This window comes from Microplitis demolitor, chromosome 8 (assembly GCF_026212275.2).
Source record: "Microplitis demolitor isolate Queensland-Clemson2020A chromosome 8, iyMicDemo2.1a, whole genome shotgun sequence".
NCBI lineage: Eukaryota > Metazoa > Arthropoda > Insecta > Hymenoptera > Braconidae > Microplitis > Microplitis demolitor.
The window spans coordinates 8,587,797-8,615,212 of record NC_068552.1 but is presented as its reverse complement, the minus strand read 5'-3'; the positions used below and the strand labels follow the sequence as shown (position 1 = coordinate 8,615,212).

General features: G+C 30.1%; 2 protein-coding genes across 2 annotated transcripts in view; both read left to right on the top strand.

The window, feature by feature from the left end:
* Positions 1–26,695, top strand: part of LOC103574266 (uncharacterized) — a 53,725-nt gene extending 27,030 nt beyond the window's left edge. The window contains exons 3-7 of the mRNA XM_053741540.1: positions 2,289–2,605; positions 3,397–3,595; positions 8,544–8,648; positions 26,034–26,157; positions 26,239–26,695. Of these exons, the coding sequence (XP_053597515.1) occupies positions 2,289–2,605; positions 3,397–3,595; positions 8,544–8,648; positions 26,034–26,157; positions 26,239–26,695 (1,202 nt within the window). The remainder of the gene's footprint in view (positions 1–2,288; positions 2,606–3,396; positions 3,596–8,543; positions 8,649–26,033; positions 26,158–26,238) is intronic.
* Positions 10,752–27,416, top strand: part of LOC103574263 (uncharacterized) — a 34,735-nt gene continuing 18,070 nt past the window's right edge. Inside the window, exon 1 of the mRNA XM_053741081.1 lies at positions 10,752–10,895. The gene's annotated coding sequence lies outside the window, so the exon portion shown is untranslated. The remainder of the gene's footprint in view (positions 10,896–27,416) is intronic.

Sequence of the window (27,416 nt, the reverse complement as noted above, 5' to 3'; positions counted from 1 at the left end):
AAATCTGATCAGTTGTAGAACTCAATAAAACGCGTCGATTGCCACCTTAACCGTCTTAATCGGTTTATGTGTTCGAGAGATATCGTTTGAGAAAAAATCGCAAAAAACATTTTTTTTTGAAAACAAAAGCATACAAAAGTATTTTTGAGCTCAAGGAGCTCGAAAATATATCTCCAACATTTTTTCGAGCTCAAGGAGCTCGAACTATGCGGGAAGTTTTGGGGCTGGCCCGCAGGGTCAACCGACAGACCGATTTTTTTATATAAAACTTCGACATTTTCTGGTAATTCTCAAATTTTTTTACAGTGATGTTTTTTCGATTTATATTTTTTTTTTTTCCAATTGAAAAAAAAAAAATTTCTTTAACTAGCTTTGTTTCCCATAACACCATGCCTAAAATTTTTAAAAGGGCTCAGAAAACTTTTAAATTTGAAAAAACCAAAAAATAAATAAAAACAATAAATTTGAATGGTCATCATCGAAATAATTCAAATTTTGTTCAAAAAATCAAATTAAAAAATAGAAGGACCTTCAGAATATTTTTTTTGTTTTTTTTTTTTTCTGAAAACAACATTCAAAAATTAAAAAAATGAAAAAAACAAGTTTTCGTTCAGTCCATTTTCTGGGAGATGCTGGCAATAAAAAAAAAATTCTTTTAACCATAAAATGATGAGTGTAGGAGGAATTTTTTGAATTGTCAGCATCTGTCCAAAAATCGACCAAACAAAAACTTTTTCTTTTATTTTTTATTATTTTGGAGTGTAGCTTTCAAAAAAAATACAAAAAAATTATTTAGAAGGTCTTTTTTTTTTTTTTTATTTTTCGGACAAAATTCAAATTATTTCGACGGTTACCATTCAAATTAATTGTTTTAATTTTTTTTTTTCCAATTTTAAAAGTTCTCTGAGCACTTTCAAAAATTTTAGGCATGGTGTTATTAGAAATAAAGCTTGTTAAAAAAAATTCTTTTTCTCAATTAGAAAAAAAAATATAAATCGAAAAAACACCACTGTGAAAAAAATGGAGGGTTTGCAGAAAATGTCAAAGTTTTATATGAAATAAAAAAAAAAATCAAAAATAAAAAATGGTAAACATCGAAAAATTTTTTATTTTTTTCAAAAATCTACGAAAAAACAATGAAGATAGGTCGCAATATTCTTGATACAGCCATATCTAGTCTGATGTGTTCATATGCAGTTGTCTGATCAGGCCTGACATGAGTTTTTGTTATCTTCTGCTATAGTTTATTATGAAAACCTCTGATGGAGGTTGCACGACTGCTAAATCATTTCTTTATAAAGAGAGTTAAGCTTGAGGTGTTAAGCTCTAAAAAAATAATAACGCAATACTCCCTTGATTAGAAAATACGATTAAACATGTTTTAATAGTTTTAATCGTCATGAGTCGTAAATTGATGATGAAAGATGATTTGAAACGATTAAATATTTAATTGTTTGAAATCGTTTTTAATTTTCATGCAGGACCAGGAATTTCTGTATGTTACTTAACGATCACAGACGATTCATGATGATTAAAAATTTTAAATCGTCATGAATCGTTTTTAATACTTATTCGGGACCAGGAATTGCCATATTATTCTACGATGAAAGACGATTCATGGCGATTAAACATTTTAAATCGTCATGAAACGTCTTTCATTGTGAAATAATATTGCGATTTCTGGTTCCGAATAAAGATTAAAGACGATTCATGAGGATTTGAAATTTTTAATCCTCATTAATCGTTCATAATCGTGAAATAATAAATCATCTTTTATGGATTAGAAACGATTAAATGTGAAAAATCATGAGGATTATGACGTTTAGAGACGATTTATGATAATTATTTTTTTAATCGTTTTTAATACTCACAAATCGTATTGTTTACTCAGGGTCTGCTTTAAAATATTATCAAAGTCCGCAGCTAGTCTGGACTCAGGTTTTCAGTTAACTTTCGTTTGAAAATTGACTAATTCTTTACCAAGAGATTGGTAAAATGTGTTACTCACGAATCTTGTCTAAATCTTATGTTACTAGAAATAAGAGCTCAAACTTAATGAATAGTTTTTATTTATAATCGTAAATGAAATTTTTGAAATAATATTTAACAGAAAATAAGTAGATTTATCAGTCTTGTTCAAGCTATAGCAACAATATAAAATAAAATTCGTCAATTTTCATATTTTGAGAACATAAGCTAAATTTTTATAGACCGCAGTTAAAAAAAAATGTTGATTAATAATTGACACTTTAATATTTATAACCTACGTATATTTTTACGTTTTACAGCTGATAAAGAATGGCTAGAATCATTAAACGTATTTACTGACGGATCTCTATATCAACCTGTCCGAAATTTTGATGAATTAAGAATCAATCCTCAACTTCACCTTAACGTTAATCAATCTTCTAACCAAGAGTCACAAGAACAAAAAAATCAGAACCTGCATGGAGAACCTGTTGAAAATGCAAGCTACCATATTAGTGATACTGAAATATTTTTTGATAAAGATTCAATATCAAGCCTGAAAATCGGTGTTCATCAATCAAAAACTGTAGAGCAAAATGTTCATGACAAGAATCGGAATCTCAAAACAGTTGGCACGGTTTGAATAAAAATAACTTTTTCACTGCGCACGCGCGCGCGCGTGTGTGTGTGTGTGTGTGTGTCAGAAATCTTTAATTCCGAACAAAATCCATTTTTCGTATAACATATGTATAAAAAAGCAATATACCCGTAGGAAAAATTATATATCCGAGATACATTCAGGCAAAATTGAATATATGTCTCATATATGAGGTATATATTCAGACTTACTTGAATATATACAGTTATATACATTTTTCGCATGAGATCTGATAAGCTAACACTGTTGAATTTAAAACATAATCATGTGTTGATTTACTAAAAATAAATATCTCGTGATACTATCCGTAAAAATTTCTGCAACTGACCATTTTTTAGATGATTTTCTTTGCAAATTAATCTGAAGAATACTGTTCTTTATTCATCTCTAATCATCTTCATATCACAACACGTACATTGAAAAACACTCTGGTATTTTCCCAGAGTTATATACATTATTGTATTTAATGAAGTTAAAAACGAATGAATTTATAAAATTGCACACTTTATAATGCTAAGCGGTTTTTACTGAGTACTATCTGAAATTTTTTTTTACCTCAGATATCACTGGGTATAATCCGGGGTGGTATCCTGTACAATCGTGTTCTTTCCATGTAATACGTATGTATTACATGGAAAGAACACAATTGCATTTATATATTTATAGAAGACTTCATGTTTATATTACAGTTCTTTCTTCTTGGGTATTGCTTATTTTATAGCGTCATAAATTTTATGAATAAAATGCTTTTGAAATTTTTTGTCAACTAGGTTAAATTGCCTGAAGGGACGGATATATTGATACACGAAATCAAATTGAGTGATATTGTTGATAAAAATTCGAAGCCTAGTGGCATGTCACGAGAGCTACTGAAATGTTTGATTGGGGAAGAACATTTAAAAAACATGTCGGCAACAGGAAAAGGAGGTTGGCAAGCTATTCCGGAAAATATATTGCTAGCAGTTAAAAGTAAATGATTTTCACATTAAACTAAACATTAGAAAATATGTCTATAAGCTGTTAGAAATATATATATATATATATATATATATATATATATGTATGTATATATATATATATGTATATATATATATATATATGTACATATATATATATATATATATAGATATATATATGTATATATATATAATAGTGTGTGTCAAAAAAATTAACAAACGTTTTATTTTTTTCAAATGGTCTTCAAATTTTGTCAGAGAATGCCAGAATAATCATTTTGTCAAAATTTGAGCCCTTAATTTTGATATTTAGAGGTCGCACATTATGACAGAGAGACTAATCTTGCCAAGTCTGGTCGCACCTAGTATTATAGTCGAATAATAGGGCGCCACTGGAAGATGGACTCGGCCTTCCAGAACCGGATGTTGTAGGATTCTATTTTAATTAATTGAGACTAATTATTTATTCAGGATCGTTTGTAATATTTTGTGAGTGAGAAGAGGAACTATAGAATAGGCTGAAATAATGTTAATCCAAATTATTTTATTTTAAGCACCTTGCTTTATTTCATTGACCTTTTTGACAATAACTATTTCTTATGGCAAACTAATATTCTTATGACAAACTACTGAGTCCCCTGGACATTACTTATGACTAACTAATATTTTCCTTATGACAAACTAAATTTCCTTATGACAAACTAATATTTTCTCGTCCCCTGGACGGTAACTTATGACAAACTAATATTTTCTCGTCCCCTGGACGGTAACTTATGACAAACTAATATTTTCTCGTCCCCTGGACGGTAACTTATGGCAAACTAAATCTCGTCCCCTGGACGGTTTCCACACCCACACACCCACTTAATTTATACCTCGTCCCCTGGACGGTAAACCTTAATATTAATTTAAAAAATCATCCCCTGGATGTATAATTAATTAAAATAACTTAACATGTCCACCGGACCTAAATCACAGACACAGTTTTCCTTTACTAAAATTACTGACTCGACTTTGAACTCTACTTTATTTTATTTAATTCGTACTCAATGACATCACTTTCTTTTACTCAATTATTAAACTTGATATTTTAATATAAAATTGCACTAATAAAATTTCCAGTATAAACATTTCACAACTACTTAATTCTCACTGATTCATTTAATTCATTTATTAATTTTCACTGTCTTATTTAATTCAATTATATTTATTAATTAATTAATTTTGGTTTTAATTTAATTATTAATTAATTAATTTTCACTGACAAATTTCCCTTTAACAATTGCTTCCAATATATATATTTAATTTACTCGAAATTTTCTGATAATTATTCTTACTCAACTTAATTTACTGACAAAATAATCCATTCTTAAGTTTTACTCGACACAATTTTATCGTAATTTTTCTAGCGTCTTATTTTTGATTTTATAATTTTAATTAGAATTATTTTAACATTATTTTATAATTATTTCATGACTAATTTTACGACTAGAATTACGTTAAAATTGACTAGAACATTCGGCCGGTAAATTGACGTCGCAAGGCCTGAAATTACAATTTTACAACGCGGGAAAACTTTGTCTAGAGCGGCCGACAGGCCTGAATACTTTTATTGAAATTATTGAATTTATTTATTGAATAATTTATACGGAAAAATTTATTTTATTCCAGCCGAGAGGCCTCGAATGAAATAAATTTCGAGTAACGACAGAACAACGAGTACCCGGCAAGATTTTACGGAAATTTCGAGGGCGAATTCAAACTGGCTGACGGGCCTTGAGATACCGATCTAAATTATGTAACCAGTAGAAAGATGCTAAGTAATAAATTTATAATTAATTCGGCCCTCTAATAATCAAATTAGAGGCCTTAATCAATTATAAATTTTACCTTACAAAGTCCAGACGCGCTGAGTAATTTTCTGGTACTCCTGTCTTTGTTCTGCTGGTGATGTCTGGGCCTCTCGAGTTTTTCCGCCGCCCTCTCTGTCTCCCAAATCAAATTTTTCAATTGGTAATCTGTCAAGGAACAGTACGCATTAATATTTTGTTAAGTTATCGATTATTATAATTATCGGCCTAAAGGCCTAATAATTAATTAAACAGTTAAATATAAATTAATTATCGCCTCGTTCCACGTGAAGCGTGAACGGACGTATATATTTACCTTGACGATGCTAAGTTTGCGTCCGTTGGTTCTCGTCGTCTGGACAACTCTTGACTTCTTTTTGTTCCGCAGTCCATTATATCTTTTCACTCCCGTCCACTTCTCCGGAAACCTATTCCCACTTTCTTAAACTAAAGGAAATGACGAACGGACGGGCCTTAGTGATCTATGCGACACCCGGTGACTAGTCGCAACACTACTCGTAACTTACGAGGTCATCGGACGGTTATGGCGGGAACGAAATTCAAATTCAAATTTATTTATTTATTTATGTTCATTAAAATTACCCTGTCACAACATAAAATTTTTTTCATTTTCAATAGAAATGTCACGAGAAAAAATATTTTTAAATTGTTGAATTATGTATCTTGTCGTAGAAATACCTTACTAGCTAGTGCGATCCACAAATTTATTGAGAATATAACGCTCTACAAACAAGATTTCTTATAATTTATCGATAAATTTAATTTTTCAAAAGTCATTCGCGGTTAAACTTGGCCATACACTGAAGAGTCGGTTTTTCTTTCATCTATTACAAAATTATTTTTGTTTGGATAAAAAATTTTAATCTATTTTGAAGAATATCTAATTCTGACTTTACAACTATCAAAAATTGACAATTAATTTCGATGAATAAAAAATAAAGCAATTAAGTGTTTTTGAATATGCAATTCTTAAATTTAGAAATCAGTAACTACAAAAGTTATCACTGTTTATAATGATAAGTTGTTGCATGGTTCAATAATTTTTTCTCGCCTCTAGGCGAAAAGCGTCAACTTTCGTCCCGCTGTGCAAAACGAAGTTGCCGCTTTCTGCCTCCGTCGACGAGAAAAATAGTATACACTCCTCGGAAAGTAAATAAGAAAGCGTCAGATCACATGTAATTGTTGGCCGAGGCGTCGCCCTAGGTGTGTAATATACTATTTTTCTCAGTCAGAATTAGATGTTCTTTGGAATAAATGATAAATTTTTACCTCAACAATCATAATTTCGCTGAAAATAAAAAAATAACCTGTCAATTTAGGATAAGTTCAAGTGCAACCTCAAATAACATTTGGATGAATACTCTATCACTACGTGTTTGAGCAAGATTCTAGAGCAAGTAGTATGAGCAAGACCTCTGGCTGCTAGTAACTTCTTCTACGTATGTGTCTTTTGCAAGATCGTGTATAAAGAAACCTATGTCAAGATTTATGAGAAAAATGGTCATACAGCAAAAATATACTAAGACAAATTGTAGCATCCCGTTTCTAGGTTTCAGATCTGGCCTTCAAATTTTTGTATCATGAACGATTGTGGAATAATCCATAGAAAAAACCACCTAAAAATTTTCAAATTTTTGCTCGTTTTAAAAAGCTCTACGAGATTCAATAAATTTTTACTATAATTTCACCTCAAAGCTCTTTTAGGTAATTTTATGCCCTTTAATTTGTTACTCTCAAATTAGAATCAACAGCTCAATTTTTAACTGCTAACTTTAATAATTATTTTATTTTAATATAATTTTAATAATTAATTAATCTTCTAATAATATTTTGGAAAAGTTAGCCATTTGACAATTCAAAAACTATAAAAAGTGATTTTTGTGCCTTAATTTGCAAATAACTTCTAAATTAAATAAGAGCTTTTTTTTTGGAAAGTGAACCTCAAAGCTAACGAAATTATATTGCATGTGATACGAACAACTCTTTCTAATAATTTGTATTAACTTTATAAATGCTTGAAGTAATTGCAAATATTTTGATAAATAACATATTCGAACAAGGATTGCGTCTATAAGTCTACAGGATCTTGATTAACTAAACACACTTATCCTTTGGACAATTTCGTTGAACAAGTTAAAGGAGCAGCTGATTCGCCAAGTTAGTTTAGGAAAAGTGTTGCCGTTGAAAATTTTATTAGACAGCAATAATAGTAGTTTATATACTAAGTGCGATTATGTTTAAGACGTAAGGTGTGAAAATTGGTGCCAGAGCCGAAGACGAGGGTACCAACACAAGAGCGTGTTAGACTCGATTGAACTAGACAGTTCCATCAGTTTTTGAGACAGATATTTAAAATGTAGTACATCTAGTGCCTATAACAGGTTATGACCTGCATTTATTTATTTGGTAAGATTGTTTTGAGTATTTCTTGAAAATGAGAGAGAAATCAATAAGTGTATTAATTAATATGATGACAATGATAAGTTTTGTCACAAGATTACTCGTTGAGTTATTTCAATATTTTTTGGTCGTTTGCTATCGCGCATGCAAGCAAGAAATATTTTTTGATCCGTTGATGTCGTCACTATTAGAACGATTAGGTATCTTTTTTACCAGCTGTATCTTATCTAATATTTTTAGCTGCCGGCTATAGGCGCTAAATGTTGAACATTTCAAGTGTAAGTCACAAAAACGGTGTTTTCGTAAATTAATTATCAAATAACTTCTGAATAAAAATTAATTATACTTTTTGCAAAAACCGCGCTTCGATTGAAGTTTCATATTTTTAATATTGGTCACTATTTTTATAAAGATATGAGAAAGATTATGCAATTGGAATTTTTACTTTTTTTTTTAATTTTTGTGAAATAAAAAATAACCTTTCCATGTCAGAAAACGCGAAATATTTCAATTTTTCGCACTTGGTAAACTTTTATCAAAAAATGTAATCTTAAAGCAAGTGAAATGAAGTCTTGTAAGATATTTTACTAATTATTTAAAGTAATATATTTTTTATAATTTATTAGTTTTTATTTACAAATAATCAGTACAAATAACTCTCTAATAAATTTAATGTTTATTTTTCGACAGAATTTGTCAAAGAGAAATTTCAAGGTCAATTTACCAATGCAGAATATATGCGCTGGATCACAAAATACTGTAATCGCTTACGCAATGAATCGAAGAAGGAAGAAAGTTAAATCTATCGTTTTTGAAATGATTAACAATTAAAATCATCGAATCTATTACTCATCGATTGTTAAATTACATTGTTTATGAAATTGATAAGTTTCACAATTTAATATATTTTTGTTACGTAAAAATATATATTAAATACTTTCAAAGCTTAATCAAACGTTATTGAAATTTAGTTTGAATAAAATCATTTTATATTAATGAAAAACCTTAAGCATTTGAAATGTATTGATTTATGAATTTTTATTAATAAAAATTGTCTATTGGAAGGTTATTGATCTCTTAAACTTAAGTATAATGTTTGTAAGTTTTTGAGCTCTATTAACTCAAAAAGTTGGTAATTGTTCAATAAAAAAACTCTCTTGAATAAATTAAAACGCGATATCTCATAAATAGATCAACCGATTTCGCTAGAAATTAAGGCATTCTGCGTAGTTTTCCAAGATAAAATACAAATAATTGAATCTAAAAAAGTCGATACGGAATGAATTTTGAAAATGACTTAAAAAAAAAAAAGACGTGTGGCACTCGGGGACTGCAGCAGTAAAGCTATTGCATAGCATTTTGTATCAATTTATGCAATTATAATTATTTATTTATTTTATTTATGCAGTATTTCTTTTTCTTTGATATTAATTCAAGTTACACTTTTTGAGCGTGGTGACCGATAAGAAAACAAATTTTTCTTTTATTAAATAAATAAAAAGTTAATATTGTTTAAAATATTTTTATTATTTTACAATACATGTGGGTTTTATTATATTACAGTAGCTGTTGGTTATTCAGGAATATTTATCATTGAAACTATAGGTTTATGATAACTGAAATAAGAAACATAAGTTTGCGACTTAATATCCTCTAAATATCTAGAAAATACCGCGTCAATGGTGGTCCCATATTTTGTTGTGGACTCTTGTGGATCATTATTCATTTTCAAATTCAATGTTTTTAATAGAAAAGTTGTCAACCGCTCTGATTTTTTATCATCGGAGTTAATGTTGAAATCGACGAAATTTTTGAAGTTGACGAAATTTCCTTTGACGTTCAGCATTTGATTTTGGTACTGTTTTTATTATTTCTTCATTTTTCTTCAAATCTTTCTGACGCTGATAAAATGCCCTTTGACGTGCATTAGTTTTTTTTCTTTTTAGCTCTTTACGCTTTTCTTCTCTATAAAACGAAAATATCTAGGTATAAATAATAGGTATAAATAATTAGGTATAAATAGTGTAATGACACACTGAAACAAAATTATTCATTTATAAAAAAATAACAATATTAAGAAGTGATTATAGAACTTCGCGCGATGTACATTTATATAGATATAATATCAGATATACTTTCTCTGCACGGCATTCATGTGCATTATCTATACACCAAAAACAAAGGTACTGAATAGTGCACGTGCTTGGTTTGATGGTTTCTGTTATATACATAATGAAGAATGAATTTATATATATATATATATATATATATATATATATATATATATATATATATATATACATATTGAGAATCTAAATTGAGAATTTAAACTATACACGTGTGTGTGTTTGTGTGTATAAAAGAGGGCTACTTTGAATATCGCTCATTTTAATATCAATAATTTAGGTTATCTTTTGTAACGGGGTAAATTCATATTTACCGCGTTCAATTAAATTCAAAATAAAATCTATTATGTGTACTGTCGGTCATGTGACATTACCACTCAGGGTATTCCGGGTAGGTAGCGACTAGTCGTCCGGAAATAGAAATTTCACTTGCTCGACCGTCGACCCCACTTAGAGTTAAGTAGGAGAGAAAAAAGGACAACCATAGTCAAGAGTGAGCGAGCAATTATAAACGGGGACCGGAACGAGAATCGGGCATTAACCATCGGGACGTCCGAATAGTAGAGGTGGAGAGAACAAAGTGACGAGACAACCAACGAAAAATAGACGCCGTAACTTAATTATAACAGGTAATTAATTAATTTATAGCTTGAGTTTATTGTGGAACCAAGCGATGAAAATTTCAATTATTAATAACAAATACCAGGCAGGTAGCCGCTATTTTCTCTTAAACATTACTGATTGCGTCTGATTGTAACAGGTTGAAGGAGAGTAAGAAGAGAGAGAGAGAGGAGAGTATAGAGAGAGAGAGACGGAACCACAACTGAGACCAAAACTTTTACAAGGACGATTTAATCAGACAAAACCCGGACAGAGACACGACGAGGAAAAGATCTGGAGAGTTTCAACTGGAGAGGTATTTATAAAATTTATTCCAGGCGGTAAGCCGGAAAATTTTATTAAATACTTAGTATACGTTTAAAATCGTCGTGTCGTAACCAAAAATTTCGCCAATTAAATAATTAATTTCAATTAATAATTTAAACTCAGACATAATTATAAAATTTAAGCAATTAATTAACTCCAGGCAGGTAGCCGGAGCCATTGCGTTAATAAAATATTTCCAGGCAGGTAGCCGGAATTATTCTAGAAGTTTCCAGGTAGGTCGAGTAACTCGCGCACCGGAACTGTCGAATCTAGTCATAGCTACTAGTCAATTATTAATTAATTATAAGTAGAAATCAAAAAAAAAATAAAATAAATAAAATCAAATAAAATTGTCTCGGAAAGATAACAAAGGTCTGCAGAAAATTCAATAAGAAAAAAATTATAATTAAGTAATAGAGGAAATAGTTAAGAAAAAAGGTATAAATAAAATAAGAATAATTATCGTGGATGATCAAAGTACCTGAAGAAACGCGTCATTAAATTACTGAGTCAAGGTCGTGTTACTATGGAAAAAGATAAGTGATAAGAAATTGAAAAAGGAAATAAGGATCAATGAAGAGAAAAAAAAATCAAATAATAAATTAATTAATACTTATATAATTTTCTAAATTAATTAATTTATTTATTACGGGAAAATTAATTTAAATTAAGTGTGTGTGTAAAATAAGTCCAGGGGACAGAGTGAGAGTGTGAGTGAAATAAATAAGAATTTTAACGGAAAATATTAGTAGTTAAGTGTCGCGAAAGTTAAGCGATTTTTAACAATTGTGTGTGTGAGTGTGTGGAACCGCCAAAGGTAGTTGGCTGATTTTATTAAAGAAATTATTGCGGGTAAATACGTAAAATGTTATAAGGTTTAATGAAGTTATAAAGGTTATAAGGTTAATTAAGGTTTAAGGTTTATAAGGCATAATGTTATAAAGGTTCGAAGGTTAATTACGATTTTAATGTAATAAGGTTTATAAGAAGTTATAAGGTTTTTGAAAGGTATAAAATATAAGGTTTATAAAAAGGTCATAAGTGAAGTTAAATTATAAAGGTTAAATAGGTCATTGGAAAATAAAAAGGTTTAATTTGTGAATGGGAGAAGTAAATTATTTATAAGTTATCCTTCCTCATCCTTCTCCTGCAATTAAATATCACACCGACCCTGATAATAATAAAATGTATGTATATAGAGTACTCACTTATTTTCTTTCACTATTTTTTCGTGACTTTCTTCATTAATAATAAATGCACTTTGTCCATTCATATTCAAAACACTTTATACACAAATTTTACAAGTACAGCTATTCACTGTTGTACATAAATACCTATACACCTATATACTTTCTCATAAACAGCTGCTTATGTATTCGTCCGATTTCGGAGCAGCTCGTCTCGATTCGTGCGAGTTTCGTAGAGTCGTACAATACGTCTAATCGCACGCACACAACGCCGTGTCGAAGACTGCCGAACTGAAACGACGTTAGACGATGCACGGCCTTCAAGCTACACCTCCGTGCCCGTCGGAGTGGGGAGTGTGAGGTTTTTTCGTTTGGGAATTTCTGGATTCGGTCCTCGCGCTCAAAGCCCGCGATAGAAGCTATGCAATAGCTTACAAAATTGAAATTTTTCAATAACGATTTCTCTTGAAGAAATCAACTAATTTTGATATCACTTACAGCTATGGACTGTATATTTTAAGCTAAAAACTCATTAGATTTTGGAAATGATTAGTACAGTAATTTGAAAGTTATCTCAAAAAAACCATTTTTGGACGATTTGAATTTTTAGATTTCCTAAAATCTATCGCCCCAAAATGTTTTACATTGTCACGGAATGTAAGGACAGTAGAACCCTCTAAAATTATAACTCATTTTTAGAGGAAGACTATTGATGAAAATAGTTGCGCATGTCTTGCGCAAGATCTACTCAAGGCTCAAGGTCAATTAAGGACCTTGAGTAATTCATGTATAAGTATATGCCGTAAGTCACTGGTGCAAAAAATGCGCCAGAAACTTTTCAACTGCACCATATCTAAAATATTTCAATATTCTTGTGTACAATATCTTAAGCAAGTCATGCACAAGTCTTGATGACGATTTCGTGCTATATGATCTTTCGCCAGACCCATACGTAGAAAAAAACGCAAGTGACTAGAGGTTTTGATCAAATCACTGGCATTAAAATCTTGATCAAGCATGTGATAGATGGGTATATGCAGAGTGTGTCTTAAACTGCAGTACTCGCAAAAATTAAGGGATAAAAAAAATTTGTGAATTTATAAGCGATTTTCGACATGCTGTATCTTGGAGAAAAATTGTCGTACAGCAAAAGTATACAAAAACTAATTGTAACTTCTAGTTTTACTTTTTAGATTTGGACTTCAAAATTTTTTATCATGCACAGTTCCGGAGTAATCCTAAGAAAACCACCGCAAAAAAAATTATCCAAATTTTTTCTCATCTTAAAAAAAGTCTATAGGCTTCAATGAATTTGTCTTGATAAGCTTACTTGAATGGTCATTTTGGTAATTAAATATCCTTTAATTTGCCGCCCTTAAAAAGTCTCTACGACGATTTCGCGCTGCGTTATCATTGATCAAAGCGAAAAAGGACATTTTGACTTTGACAATCAATTGCTTGGGTCATATTGATTGTACAAAGAATTCAAGCAGGGTTTTAAAATCTATGAAACATTCTCTAAGACACAAAGATTGGTTTTTATTGAAAAAAATTTTTTTGTAGTGACAATGTTGATTAAAAATCAGGTAAAAATTTGCATATCTAGGGATACTCGGAAATTCTAGTATAACTGTGGATATAATGGATGAACGAAGAATACCGTCAGTTTTTTTTTTTCAACTTTAAAGTATCCTGAAAAAAACCTTAAAAATTTCAAAATGCTGCGACTTTTTTTCCTTAATGCTTCAAATTTTTAAATTGATCGTTTTCGCAAAAAATCGCATAATTAGCGATTCTTCGGTTGTAAATGATTTTCGGACAAATGCTGGGAATTAAAAAGATATTCTTTTAATCATAAAACAATGAGTATAAAAGGAATTTTTTTTAATTTCCAGCATCTGTCCAAAAATGGACCAAACAAAAACTTTGTTTTGTATTTTCTTCGTTTTTTAATGTAGTTTTTAGAAAAAAAATACAAAAAAATTATTCAGAAGGTCCTCCTATTTTTTAACTTGACTTTTCGAACAAAATTCAAATTGTATCAATGGTTACCATTTAAAGTTATTATTTTCATTTTATTTCTTTAAGTTTAAAAGCTCTCTAAGCACTTAAAAATTTTAAGCATGGTCTTATGATAAATAAAGTTAGTTACAAAAAATTTTTTTTTTTCAATTGGAAAAAAGAAAAATTTAAATCGAAAAAACATCACTCTGAGAAAATTTAAGAATTTGCAGAGAATGTTAACGTTTTATATAAGAAAAAAACATCAAAAATCAAAAATGGTGAACATCGACAAGTTTTTGAATTTTTTCAAAAATCTACAAAAGACAATGAAGATAGGTTGCTATAATTTTTTTGTAGTTTTTATGCAAAAAGTACCTTTAAAAACAAAAGTTTTGAAAAAAAAAAACGTCCCAATTAGTTGGATTTTGAAAAAGTGATAGATATTTAAAATAAAAAAAGCCGTTTTTTTCAAAAATTTATGACTTTTTTTTGGTTCGGTAAAAAAATATGAAAAAATTATGAGAAACGTAATTGATAGGATAGAAAAAAAGAAAAAAATTTTCAGCCAAATCTAAGGGGGTCAAGTTCAAAAGTGGTCGATTTGGCGTGTAATGCCCCATATAAAATATTTTTCAAAAAGTTATGAGCAAAAAAACCATGAAAAGATCGGTTTTTTTTAAGATTTCATATCTTTTGAATCAAGGATAAAAAAAAATCAAAATTTAGGAGGATGAGCTTTTTGATGAGTACTAAAAAATATCAAGAAATAACGGAAATCACAAAGTAAAATTCTTAAAACCGTCCGATTTAGCATGGAATGCTCCATATGTATATTTATAGTATATATTTATATATTTATATATATTAGGGTGATTCGAAAAATAACAAATTTTTTTTTCTTCGCTCGAATAGTTTCAGAAGTTACATTTAGATATAAAAAGATGCCTGTGAAAAGTAAAGCTTTTAATATTAACATAAAGAGGTTCCGCATTACACTTTTCTATTTTTCCGTAAGAATAACATTGAAAAAATTTTTTTTTGCATGTTCTGATTTGTATAACTAGCTAACGATGCATCATAGAAAATAACAGGCATATTTTTGTAGGAAATTGAATGCTCTACAAAAACAGTCTCTTATCTTTTTTTGATAAATCCATTTGTTCATAAGTTACTCGAGGTTAAAGTTGAATTCATATTGAATTTTGAGATTTTTTTACTTTTCCGGTGAAACTATCAGACTTATCACAAAATATTGTAGGACCTTTTTTATAGACATTTTTATTTCCTACAAATTATTACTCACAAAGTTTTTTCGAATTCCGCATTGTTTTCTAGTTATTTCCATTTTAATCTCAAACTCATGAAAAAAATAATCTTTTGATCGATTTGAAGAACTTGAGATTAAAATGAAAATAACTAGAAAACAATCAGGAATTCAAAAAAACTTTATGAGTAATAATTTATAGGAAATAAAAATGTCTACAAAAAAAGTCCTACAATCTTTTGTGATAAGTCTGATAGTTTCATCGGAAAAGTAAAAAGATCTCAAAATTTAATATAAATTCAACTTTAACCTCGAGTAACTTTTGAATAAGTGAATTAATCAAAAAATGATAAGAGACTGTTTTTGTAGAGCATTCAATTTCCTACAAAAATATGCCTGTTGATTTTTTCTATGATGCATCGTTTGCTAGTTATACACATCAAAACATGCAAAAAAAAATTTTTCCATGCGATTCTAATGGAAAATAGAAAAGTGCAATGCGGAACCTCTTAATGCTAATATTAAGAGCTCTAATTTTAACAGGCGTTTTGTTATATCTAAATGAAACTTTTAAACCTGTTTGAGAGAAGAAAAGAAAAAAATTGTTATTTCTTGAATCACCCTAATATATATATACATACATTTTTATACAAATATATATATATATATATATATATATATATATATATATATATATATATATATATATATATATATATTAGACTTTTTCAAATTAGGGGACTAATTTTATTTTTTTGATGAACTTTTAAAAATCGAAAGGGTGTCTTGAAATATGATGACAGTTAAAATTTGAGCTCTTAATATCGATATTTAGAGGTGACTATTGATAATTTTAGATTTTTCATTTAGTTACATGGTAAAACATACATAACTTTGGAAAAAATCAAGATACAAGAAATCTTTCTACAGTTTTGTAGCAAATTTACTGATCTACATAAAAGGTCCTTTATGATTTTTACATAAATTCAAGTATTCACAAGATATCCGACGTCAAAGTTTGATAAAATTCAAAGAACTTGTTTTTGCTCGTTCTGAATTTTATACCATATCTACTAATGTGAATTTAGCAATTTTCAATACAGTTTTTTTCATAGGAAATTAAATGCTCTACAAAAAAAGTCTCTATCATTTTTCGATAAATCCATCTGTTAAAAACTTATTAGAGCTTGAACTCAAGTTAGAGTAAATTTTGAGATCTTTTTAATTTTTTGGCTAAACTATCGGACTAATCCTAAAATGTCGTAGAATCTCTTTTATAGACAATTTTATTTTCTACAAATTATCTTTAATAAATTTTTTTTTAAATTCTGCATTCTCTTTTAGTTATTTCCATTTTAATGCCGAGCTCTTAAAATCGATCAGAAACTTATTTTATTAGGAGATCGGTATAAAAATGGTAATAACTAAAAGAAAATGCAGAATTTCAAAAAAATTTATCAGAAATAATTTATAGGAAATAAAATTGTCTATAAAAAAGATCTCTCGACATTATGTGATTAGTCCGATAGTTTAGCCAAAAAATTAAAAAGATCTCAAAATTTAACTCGACTTCGAGCAGCAATAACTTTTTAACAAATGGATTTATCAAAAAATGATGAGACTTTTTTTGTAGAGCATTCAATTTTCCACAATTAACTGTATTGAGAAATGCTGAATTCTCATTAGTTGACATGGTATAAAATTCAGAACGAGCAAAAACAAGTTCTTCGAATTTTAACAAACTTTGACGTCGGATATCTTGTGAATGCTTGAATTTATGCACAAATCATAAAGGACCTTTTTTGTAGATCAGTAAATTTGCTACAAAATCTTTGATAAGAGATTTTTTTAATTTTGATTTTTTCGGGAATTATGTATGTTTTACCATGTTAAATGAAAAATCGAAAATTATCAATAGCCACCTTTAAATATCAATATTAAGAACAATTTTCAGAAAACTTTGTCCCAGCTTTTCTCTGAAATAAAAGCTCTAAACGTAAAATAAAGGCACAGACTCGATGCTTTACTCTATGAACTAGCGAAGTGCACTTCAATTTTTCGAAAACTTTCATTTGTTTACGAGAAAAGCTTGGACACAGTTGCCACTCAATGTACAAGTGCAACAGAGATAGTACCGTTTATCCAGTTGAGTGCTAATAGAGAAACAAATGAAAACGCGTCTTAAGAGCTCAAATTTTAACTGTCACCATATTTTAAGACACTCTTTCAATTTTTCAATGTTCATCAAAAAAATAAAAATAGCTCCCGAATTTGAAACAGTTTAATATATATATATATATATATATATATTAGACTGCTTTTTTTTGCGACTTTTTTTTTTCTCGCTACCATCCCGAAATTTTGTTGGAAATACCCCCTAAATAATTTCTTGAGAGCTTGAGCCCATAATATTAATATTAAGTACTTTCCTAGAGCAGGTGAAGATTTCCCATTTAAAATACACGTAAACTTGGGTTTTTATTTTTAAAACTTTTATAACTCCGCGGCATTTTATGATATCATCTCGCACAAAGTCGGGAGTTTCTCAAAATTAAATGCTCTACAAAAGTGCCCATTGTAGCGAAGTCGTAACTCATACGGGTTAGGTAGTACGGACCGTTAAACCGAATTTTTTCATTGAATTCTTTTTTTTTCTTTCTCTCATTATGTCATAAATTACAAGACCTACAGAAAAATTGTCATGGAAAATTTTATAGAAAATATAATTCCCTTCAGAAAAGGTCCTAAGCACCAAATCACTCAGAAAACATTGATTTTTTATTTGTCTAATATCTCGGAAAATATCATTCTAAAATTTGATTCGACATTTTATGGGAATTCAATGCTACGTAAACTTCAATAATTCATATCTCAGAAAATATTAATCTTAGTAGTTTGGTGCTAAGGACCTTTTTTGTAGAAAATCAAATTTTATATAGAATTGTCATTTACATTTTTTTCTATAGGCCTTGTTGTTTATGAGATAATGAGAGAAAAAAAAAGAATTCTATGAAAAAATTCGGTTTAGCGGTCCTTTCACCCTACCCGTATGAGTTATGACTTCGCGACAATAGGTACTTTTGTAGAGCATTTAATTCTGAAAAAATCCCGACTTTAGGCGAGATGATATCATAAAATGCCGCGGAATTATAGAAGTTTAAAAAATAAAAACCCAAGTTTACGTGTATTTTAAATGGGAAATCTTTACCTGCTATGGGAAAGTACTTAATATTAATATTAAGGGCTCAAACTCTCAGATAATTTTTTTGGGGGTATTTTCAACAAAATTTTGGGATGGGAGCGAAAAAAAAAAAGTAGTCGCAAACAAAAAAGCAGTCTAATATATATTCTAGTAGCCACTTAAGCTTGGAACTGACAGTAATGTGATAATTAAAATTACCGAATTTTGCTGCCCAAATACGCTAATAATTTGAAAGCAAAATGTGGAAGAATGATCTTAATGTCATTGTCTGACAGTAACACTTATAGTCAAATTGAATCCAAGTTACAGACAACTTACTGTCAGCTTAACCGTAACTGACATTGAAGTTGCGTGAAATTTGCTGCTCGAATTTGTCAGCAATTGGACAGCAAAAGTTACAAAGAAATATTTACGGTTAATTTTTTCTCAATTTAAAGGTAAATTTTTACTATAAAAAGAAGTCGCTAATGTTCGTTCGTACCATTTCAGAAGGTACACAAATTTATACAAAAATTATTAACAATTTTATGATAACGAAATACTTTTCAATTTCCAAGTCAAATTAACAATAAATTGATGTAAAAATTTACTTGGAAATTGACGAAAAATTGTTCCTAGTTAACTTTTGAAGTGAAGTTGCGTTTTAATTCAGATAGTTAATTTTCGTAAAATTGTATAGCAAGTTGTATGCTAATTGTCGTCGTAAAAGAGAAAAGTCCGAAGTTGACAGATATTTGAAGAAAAATTCAAGGAAACTTTTGAAACCGTGTCTTCTGATTCATTGTAAAGAGATTTAGGATAAGTTTAACATGTCGAAGCTCTAAATTTAAAACAGATTAGAACTTTAATGGCCAGTTTTTCAAACCGAGTTTATTTAAATCCAGATTTGTAACGGGGTAAATTCGAATTTACCGCGTTCAAATAAGTCCAAAATAAAATCTATTATGTGTACTGTCGGTCATGTGATATTACCACCCAGGGTATTCCGGGTAGGTAGCGACTAGTCGTCCGGAAATGGAAATTTCACTTGCTCGACCGTCAACTCCACTTAGAGTCAAGTAGGAGAGAAAAAGACAACCAAAGTTAAGAGTGCGCGAGCAATTATAAACTGGGACCGGAACGAGAATCGGGCATTAACCCTCGGAACATCCGAATCGTTGAGATGTGGGAGAGAATAGCGAAGTGACGCGATAACAGACGCCGTTAATTTAATTATACCAGGTAATTATTTAATTAATAGCTTGAGTTTGTTGCGGAACCAAGCGATGACAACTTCGATTTTTATTAACAAATACCAGGCAGGTAGCCGGTATTTCTTATGAATATTACTGATTGCGTTTGATTAAGCAGGTTGAAGGAGAGAACGGGTAGAAAGTTGAAGGACAGAGAGAGAGAGAGGAGAGTACAGAGAGAGAGAGACGAGACACCAACGAAACCTAAAAAATTACGAGGACAATTACCAGGACGAGACAAGGGACAACACCAGGACAGAGTTGATATTAGGAAGTGTAGTAAAGGTATTTATAAAATTTATTTCGGGCGGTAAGCCGGAAAATTTTATTACATACATAGTATACGTCTGGTAGCATCGCGTCTTAGCATTCGGAAACTATTATTCGCAATGTAAATAAATAATTTCGTAAATAAAATTTCATAAATTAAACTCAGACGTAATTATATAAAATTAAGTAATTAATTAACTCCAGGCAGGTAGCCGGAGCCATTGCGTTAGTAAAATATTTCCAGGCAGGTAGCCGGAATTATTCTAGAAGTTTCCAGGCGAATCGTGGAACTCACGCACCGGAAACTGTCAAATCTAGTCACGAATTGCTAGTCGATAATATTAATTAATTATAAGTAATTTAAATGATAAAACAATTAAAATAATTATAAATCAATTTAACAGTAAATTGTCTTGATAAAAGTTATAAAAAGGTCAAGGTCACTGATATAATTCAATTAAGTAAAATTACTGACAAATAATTAGTTAAATAAAATAATTAATTAAAGAAATCAAGTAAATGAAATAACATTAATTATTATGATAATAAAAGTACCTGGAAGGAGCACGTGAAAAGTATATAAATTGAATCGGGTGAACTTTGAGTTTGAATAATTTGGTAACGTGGTGATGGAAATTACTGAGTGATAAGTTTCTAAATTTTTGAGTAAAATTAATTGGTGATAAGAGTGATAAAAGAATAATAAAAAATTAAGGAAAATTAAAAGCAAATAATGAATACTAAATAATTAAACTTCTAAATTAATTAATTTATTTTGTGGGAAAATTATTAGGTGTACAAAAAAGTTCTACCCGTTTTTCAAAGATGGAGTTATCTAACAGCTATTTATAGGTTAGCTATGAATACGTATATGTACATGCACAGCTGTTTGTACTCTTTAAATTCATCAAACTTTTAATATATTAATCTTCGATATATATATTTTTTTATTAAGTTAAAAATGGAAGTAAGTAATGAGCATATCCGCCATTGTCTTTTATATGAATTTCATCAAGGAAAAAGTGCTGCTGAAGCTCAAAGAATAATCTGTGCAACTTATGGTAACAGTGCTATTGATGACAGTACTTGTCGAAGATGGTTTCGGAAATTCACAAACGGAGATTTTAATTTAAATGATAAACCACGCTCTGGAAGACCTTCAACAATCAGTGACGAGAAATTGGAAGAATTACTGAATCAAGATTCTGCACAAACACAACAAGAACTTGCGAAAAAGTTAAACGTTACTCAACAAGCTATTTCTGAAAGATTACATGCTTTAGGTAAGATTCAAAGAAGGAAAATGGGTACCTCATGAATTAAGTCCAGAACAACGAGAGAGACGAGTTGACACCTGCCTGTCGTTGCTTTCACGACATAAAAAAAAAAGTTTTTTGTGGAAACTTGTAACAGGGGACGAAAAGTGGGTTTACTATGAGAATCCTAAACGTCGAAAACATTGGGTAGACCCAGGACAACCAACGACATCAACACCAAAACGTAATGTTTTTGGGAAAAAAATATTGCTTTGTATTTGGTGGGATGAGTGGGGCGTGCTATATTATGAGTTACTCAAACCAGGAGAAACCGTTACTGGAGAACTCTACAGTTGTCAATTAAAAAAATTAGCAGATGAAATCAACAGTAAAAGACGATTTGCGGGACAAAAACCTCGACCAGTGATACTGCAGCATGATGACGCCAGGCCTCATAGAAGTTCAATCGTCCACCACACTATAAATGATTTACAGTGGGAAGTTTTACCGCACCCGGCGTATTCACCAGACCTTGCACCGTGTGATTTTCACCTATTCCGTTCATTGCAAAATTACTTGGCTGACAAACACTTACAAAATGAAAACGAAATGCAAAAAACAATAGATGATTTCATTTCGACAAAAGATCAAGCCTTTTATCGCCGTGGGATCCATCAGTTGCCTGAGCGTTGGCAAAGAGTAGTAGATGCTGATGGTGGTTATTTTGATTAAAATTTGTATTTTATTTAAAATTTTTAAATATATTTTTTTTTTGACAAAAACGGGTAGAAATTTTTTGTACACCTAAAATTTTAACTCAGTGTGTGTAAAAAGAATCAAGTCCAGGGGACCGAGTGAGCGTATGAATGAATTAAATCAGAATTTTAACGGAAAATTGTAGTAATTAAGTATCGCGAAGGTTAAGCGATTTTTAACCATTGTGTGTGTGAGTGTGTGGAAATGCCAAAGGTAGTTGGCTAATTTTATTAAAGATATTATTGCGGGTAATAAATAAATGAGTAGTTAATTAAAATATCGTGGGTCAATAAATAAAAGGTTATAAGGTTTATAAAAGGTTATAAGGTTGATAAAAGGTATAATGTATAAGGTTTATAAAAGGTTATAAGTGAATAAGGTTTACAAAGGTTAAATAGGTTATTGAGTATATAAAAAGGATTAAATTGTTAATCGGAGAAATAAATCATTTATAAGTTATTTTTTTTCATCCTTCTCTTACAATTAAATAAATTACACCGACCCTGACGATCTAAGATCCGGTTCTGGGAGGCCGTTATCACTTCCAGTGGCGCCCTTAAGTAGGTAAATTAAGGACGACCAGAGCAACAGCATAGCCCTGTTATAGATTTAAATTAAGATAAGTAGTATATCTATTAAGGTAATTCGTTTGGAACGACTATTTTTTTTTTTCTTTCACTTACACTAAAAAATATTGTTATAGACATTAAAAAAAAATTCCCTGCAAGTTTTAGCCCTCAATTATAGTTACAAATACTTTTAATTTCATTTTGAAGTTTTCTTGTTTTAAATACATAGAAGAGGATGTTTTTTCGATTTTCAATGACTCAACCGCTTTTAAAGGTACTGGGTCGTCATTTACGGCATGTTGTAGGTAATTTAAAACTTTTCAAAAGTCTCCTTAATAATTTTACTCAAATTCTAGGTGTTTTTTCTGTATTAGTTCTGAAGAGCATTTTTTTAATAATAATGTGGGTTTTTAGTTGATATTGACTGAATAACGAAATTAACAGTAAAAATGCCGATAACAATTTTATAGAAAATTGGATTCTCTAAAAAAAAGGCTTTGTTAGTTATGTGGCTCAAGTTCTTGATTCTCGTGATATAGGGATTTTATTAATTTTTTAAATAAAATATTTTTTAAAAATTTGACCAACTGGCTTTCAATTTTAATATTAGATGAGTAAATAAATGAGTAAAAATAATCTTTTTATTATTTAATCGATTAATGAAAACACAAAGAATTAAATTTGATAAGCTCCGAAATAATTTTTGATAAATATTTTATTTACTATCCCTGTATTACATGAATGAAGAACTTGAGTCACTTAACTATAAGAAATCCTTTTTTGTGGAGAATAAAATTTTCTAAAAAATCGTTATCTGCATTTTTACTGTAGACAAGTAGTCAATATTAACTCAAAACACAAATGATCGTTAAGAAAATGCTTTTAAGAACCAATACACAAAAAATAATTCGAGTCTAAGTAAAATAACCAAGGACACTTCTAAAGAGTATCAAATCATCTACAAAGTGCTGCAAATGGCGAGCCGATAACCTAAAATGCGAATGACGTATAAAGAATTAAATCAGAATATCTATAGACAATAATACAACTTACAACAATATTTTCAAGTTGTAGTGGCACATAAAAAATATTCGTTTCAAGCGAATTACCCTAATATCTATACATTTAGATATACGAGCAGTATAAATTTAAACCCAGATTCAAAATAAATGCGGTTTGGAAAAATAGCCTTAAGTTGAACATTATTCGAGCGTATATGATTTTAATAGGGAGGAATACAGTAGATTTAACATCTTATGTGGACCAATTTATGTAAGGTGAGAATATTTCCAAAACCTAATTCTGAAAACCTATACACACTCTATTTTTTCTTTCTATTATAAAGCTGTCAGATAAGAGATTTTTTAACTTTTTTACAATAAAGAAAAATTGTAGGAAAATACGTTTTGAGAATTATGTTTTAAAAAAAATTCTCATTTAGCACAAAATTCATCGACGTAAAAATATAAATCAATTATGTTTGTCACAATCTATGAGCGTGTTTGACGGAACTATGTCCTGAGTAAACTTAGAAAAATTAAATATAGTACGGACTAGTTTTTCAAACCAAGTTTATTTTAATCCGGGTTCCAACTAATATTGCTAGTATACTTCTATATATTAATAATATAGATATACCCACTTAATATTACTCAACAACACTTCGATTCCACAACCCACGGAATGGTTAGGAGGCTAAATTCAGGAATCGAATTTCCAATTCCGCGTTTTGTATTCCAATTCCGCGTTCCAGATTCCAACACATATAGTATAGTTTAGTCAATACAGTGAACTTGCTCACATATTTAACAATTATTGGTCATTTTACCGAGAAGAATTTGAAGCTTTATCCTTATAGCATAAAGTCCGGGCCTTGTTGATTACAAAGACTTTCTGAAAACCATCCCAGACATTGACGGTACAACAGACGGTTATCCAATAGAATCATTTACAAAAGCGTCTAGAAATGCTAAAAAAAATTTTAAAGACGAAATTGACGAAGAATTTTTAGTTCAATTATTACAGACCAAATGTAAAGGCGAACCGTTAAAAGGAGTGAGTACTGTAGACCCGACAAGCACCGACGACTTTATTTCAGTTTTGAATTCACACTTTAGTCAAAGCAAAGAAATCTCACTATGAATAAGAGAGTTTGATAACTTTCAACAACGCCCACACTATGGACGGTAGAGGTACCTCTACCCTCCATAGCCCACACGAACGCATCAGGGATTTTAACTACAGAATAAGCCGACATTTGCGAAATACATTGTCTGAAATTGAATATACCGACAGAAAAAATAAAACAGAAAAAGCTACGCTAGCTAAAGTTACTGCTACCCGTTCATTTATATCGGGTTTACATAAAAAATTTGCTATTCTTTCACAAGAAAATAAATATTCGGACCTTGACTCCGCGACGAAATCAGCCGAAAAAGTCGAAAAACAGCTACATCAAATGAGAAATGTTGATAATTTTTTCACTGTATATGATTCTCGAACAAAAAGTACAGATTACCACTACGCTTTTACTTCACACACTAAACAAAATTTTCAAAATGATACTGACTTTACCCACAACATTTGTAATACAAATAATTATCACAAAAATCTAAATTAATATAAAAAAAATAATCAAAACTACGCACAAAAATCGGGACCAAATAGACATCAAAATCAAAGAAATTTTAATCAAAATACTAAATTTTGTAATTTTTGCAAAAGAAATAATCATAGTATCGCGGAATGTAGAATTTTAATGCAAAAAAAAAACATTGAATCTCATCGAGTTATAGACAAAAATATTCTTCAATGTGATTACTGTAAAATGAATAGTCATTTAACGATTAATTGTTGGAAAAAAATTTATAACGAAGGAAAACGCAATGGATTAAATTCAAAACCGAGTACAAGTACGAAAAACAACCAAGCGTTCCCTCGAGTCGGCGCTCTGATGGGAAACGTAGCAACTCAGCGCCAAATTTCGAACAAAAATTAAGAATACCAACGCGAACTCATGTCATAGGTGCTATGTCAATAGATTACGAACCTACGTTCATGATGCATAAATCTAAAGATATAATATTGAGTTACAAAAAAATATTAATTGATACGGGATGTAATTTGAATTTAATAAAATACGGCGAAGAAAAATATAAAAATTTAATTGATGACTCTTATTGTTATAAATTAAATGTTGTACCGAGAGCTATAACTTTGGGTAGAATTCAAATCAAATTTTTAATGAAACTACATACTTTCATGTCATCCCAGATGAATTTCCTTTAAATTATAGTGGAATACTTGGTATGGAATTTTTACGTGAACATGGCGGAATAATTAATTTAGTAGAAAATACTATAATTTTTAAACATTTGAATAATTTAGAATTATCATTTATTGAGGAAGAATATTTCGTTCTAAAAGCTCGAACAAAAACAGCAATGTTTGTTCGAGTCGACAGTAAGCTTGAAGAGGGTTATGCACCTCGAATAGAATTTGAAGACGGCATGTAAACAAACGAAGCATTAGTTAACAATAATGATGGTATCGCTTATTTGTACGCAATAAATATTCTTGATAAGGATGTTAGAGTAAAAGTACCCGTAATTCCTCTGTACCCTTTCGGGACAAGCGAAGACGAGGATACTAGCTTGGCGCGAGACGACAGAGAAAAATACGATAAAAGTACCACGACCGGGGAAAATCGTGTCAATAAAGTGTTAAAACTTTTGCATTTAGAACATTTGAATGAGGAAGAGCGTAAAACGATAGTTTCTCTAGTAGAAAAATACGCTGATCTGTTCCACATTTCGGGAGATTTATTGCGCGCTACGGAGACAGTGGCAGACAGTATACCTACTAACGATGACGTACTGATAAATACTCGACAATACAGACATCCACCTGCAGAAAAAGACGAAATTCAAAAACAAATTACAGAATTAATGTTAATGGACATCATAGAACCTTCGACCTCTCCCTATAATTCCCCTTTATGGATTGTACCTAAAAAAGCTGATTCAAAAGCAATAAAAGATGGCCTTTAGTAATTTATTATCGTAAATTAAATGAAAACACTATCAAAGACGCATATCCATTACCGTTGATAAATGATATTCTTGATCAACTGGCTGACGGGATTTATTTTTCAATTTTCGATTTAAAATCTGGATTTACCAAGTAAAATGCATCCAAAAGATCAACATAAAACAGCATTTACAACTCCTCATGGTCATTATCAGTTTAATAGAAAGCCATTTGGACTTAAAAATGCTCCGGCGATTTTCCAAACGATAATGGATTTAGTGTTACGCGGGTTACAAGATGCAGATCGCTTTGTTTACTTAGACGATATAGTCACTTACGCAAGTTTTCTAGAAGAACATAATACTAAATTTGAAAAACTGGCCGAATGCTTTCACGATGCGAATTCAACTTTTCAAGTCGATAAATGTGAATTCGTAAAAAAAGAAGTAATTTATTTAGGCCATCTTATATCTGTCCACGGTGTCAAGCCGAATCCCGATAAAATTAAAGCAATCAAATGTTTCAAAACATCCGTAAATAAAACACAAGTGAGAGAATTTCTTAAACTTGCTGCTTATTATTGGCAATTTATTAAGGATTTCGCAAAAATCGCTAAGTGCCTGTCTTATCTTACAAGTAAACACGCGAGATTTACATGGACGTGAAAAAAAAATTATTCGACAACTGAAAAAGAAATGTTCGCAGCTTTATTTGGTATAAAAACATTTCGACCGTATCTCT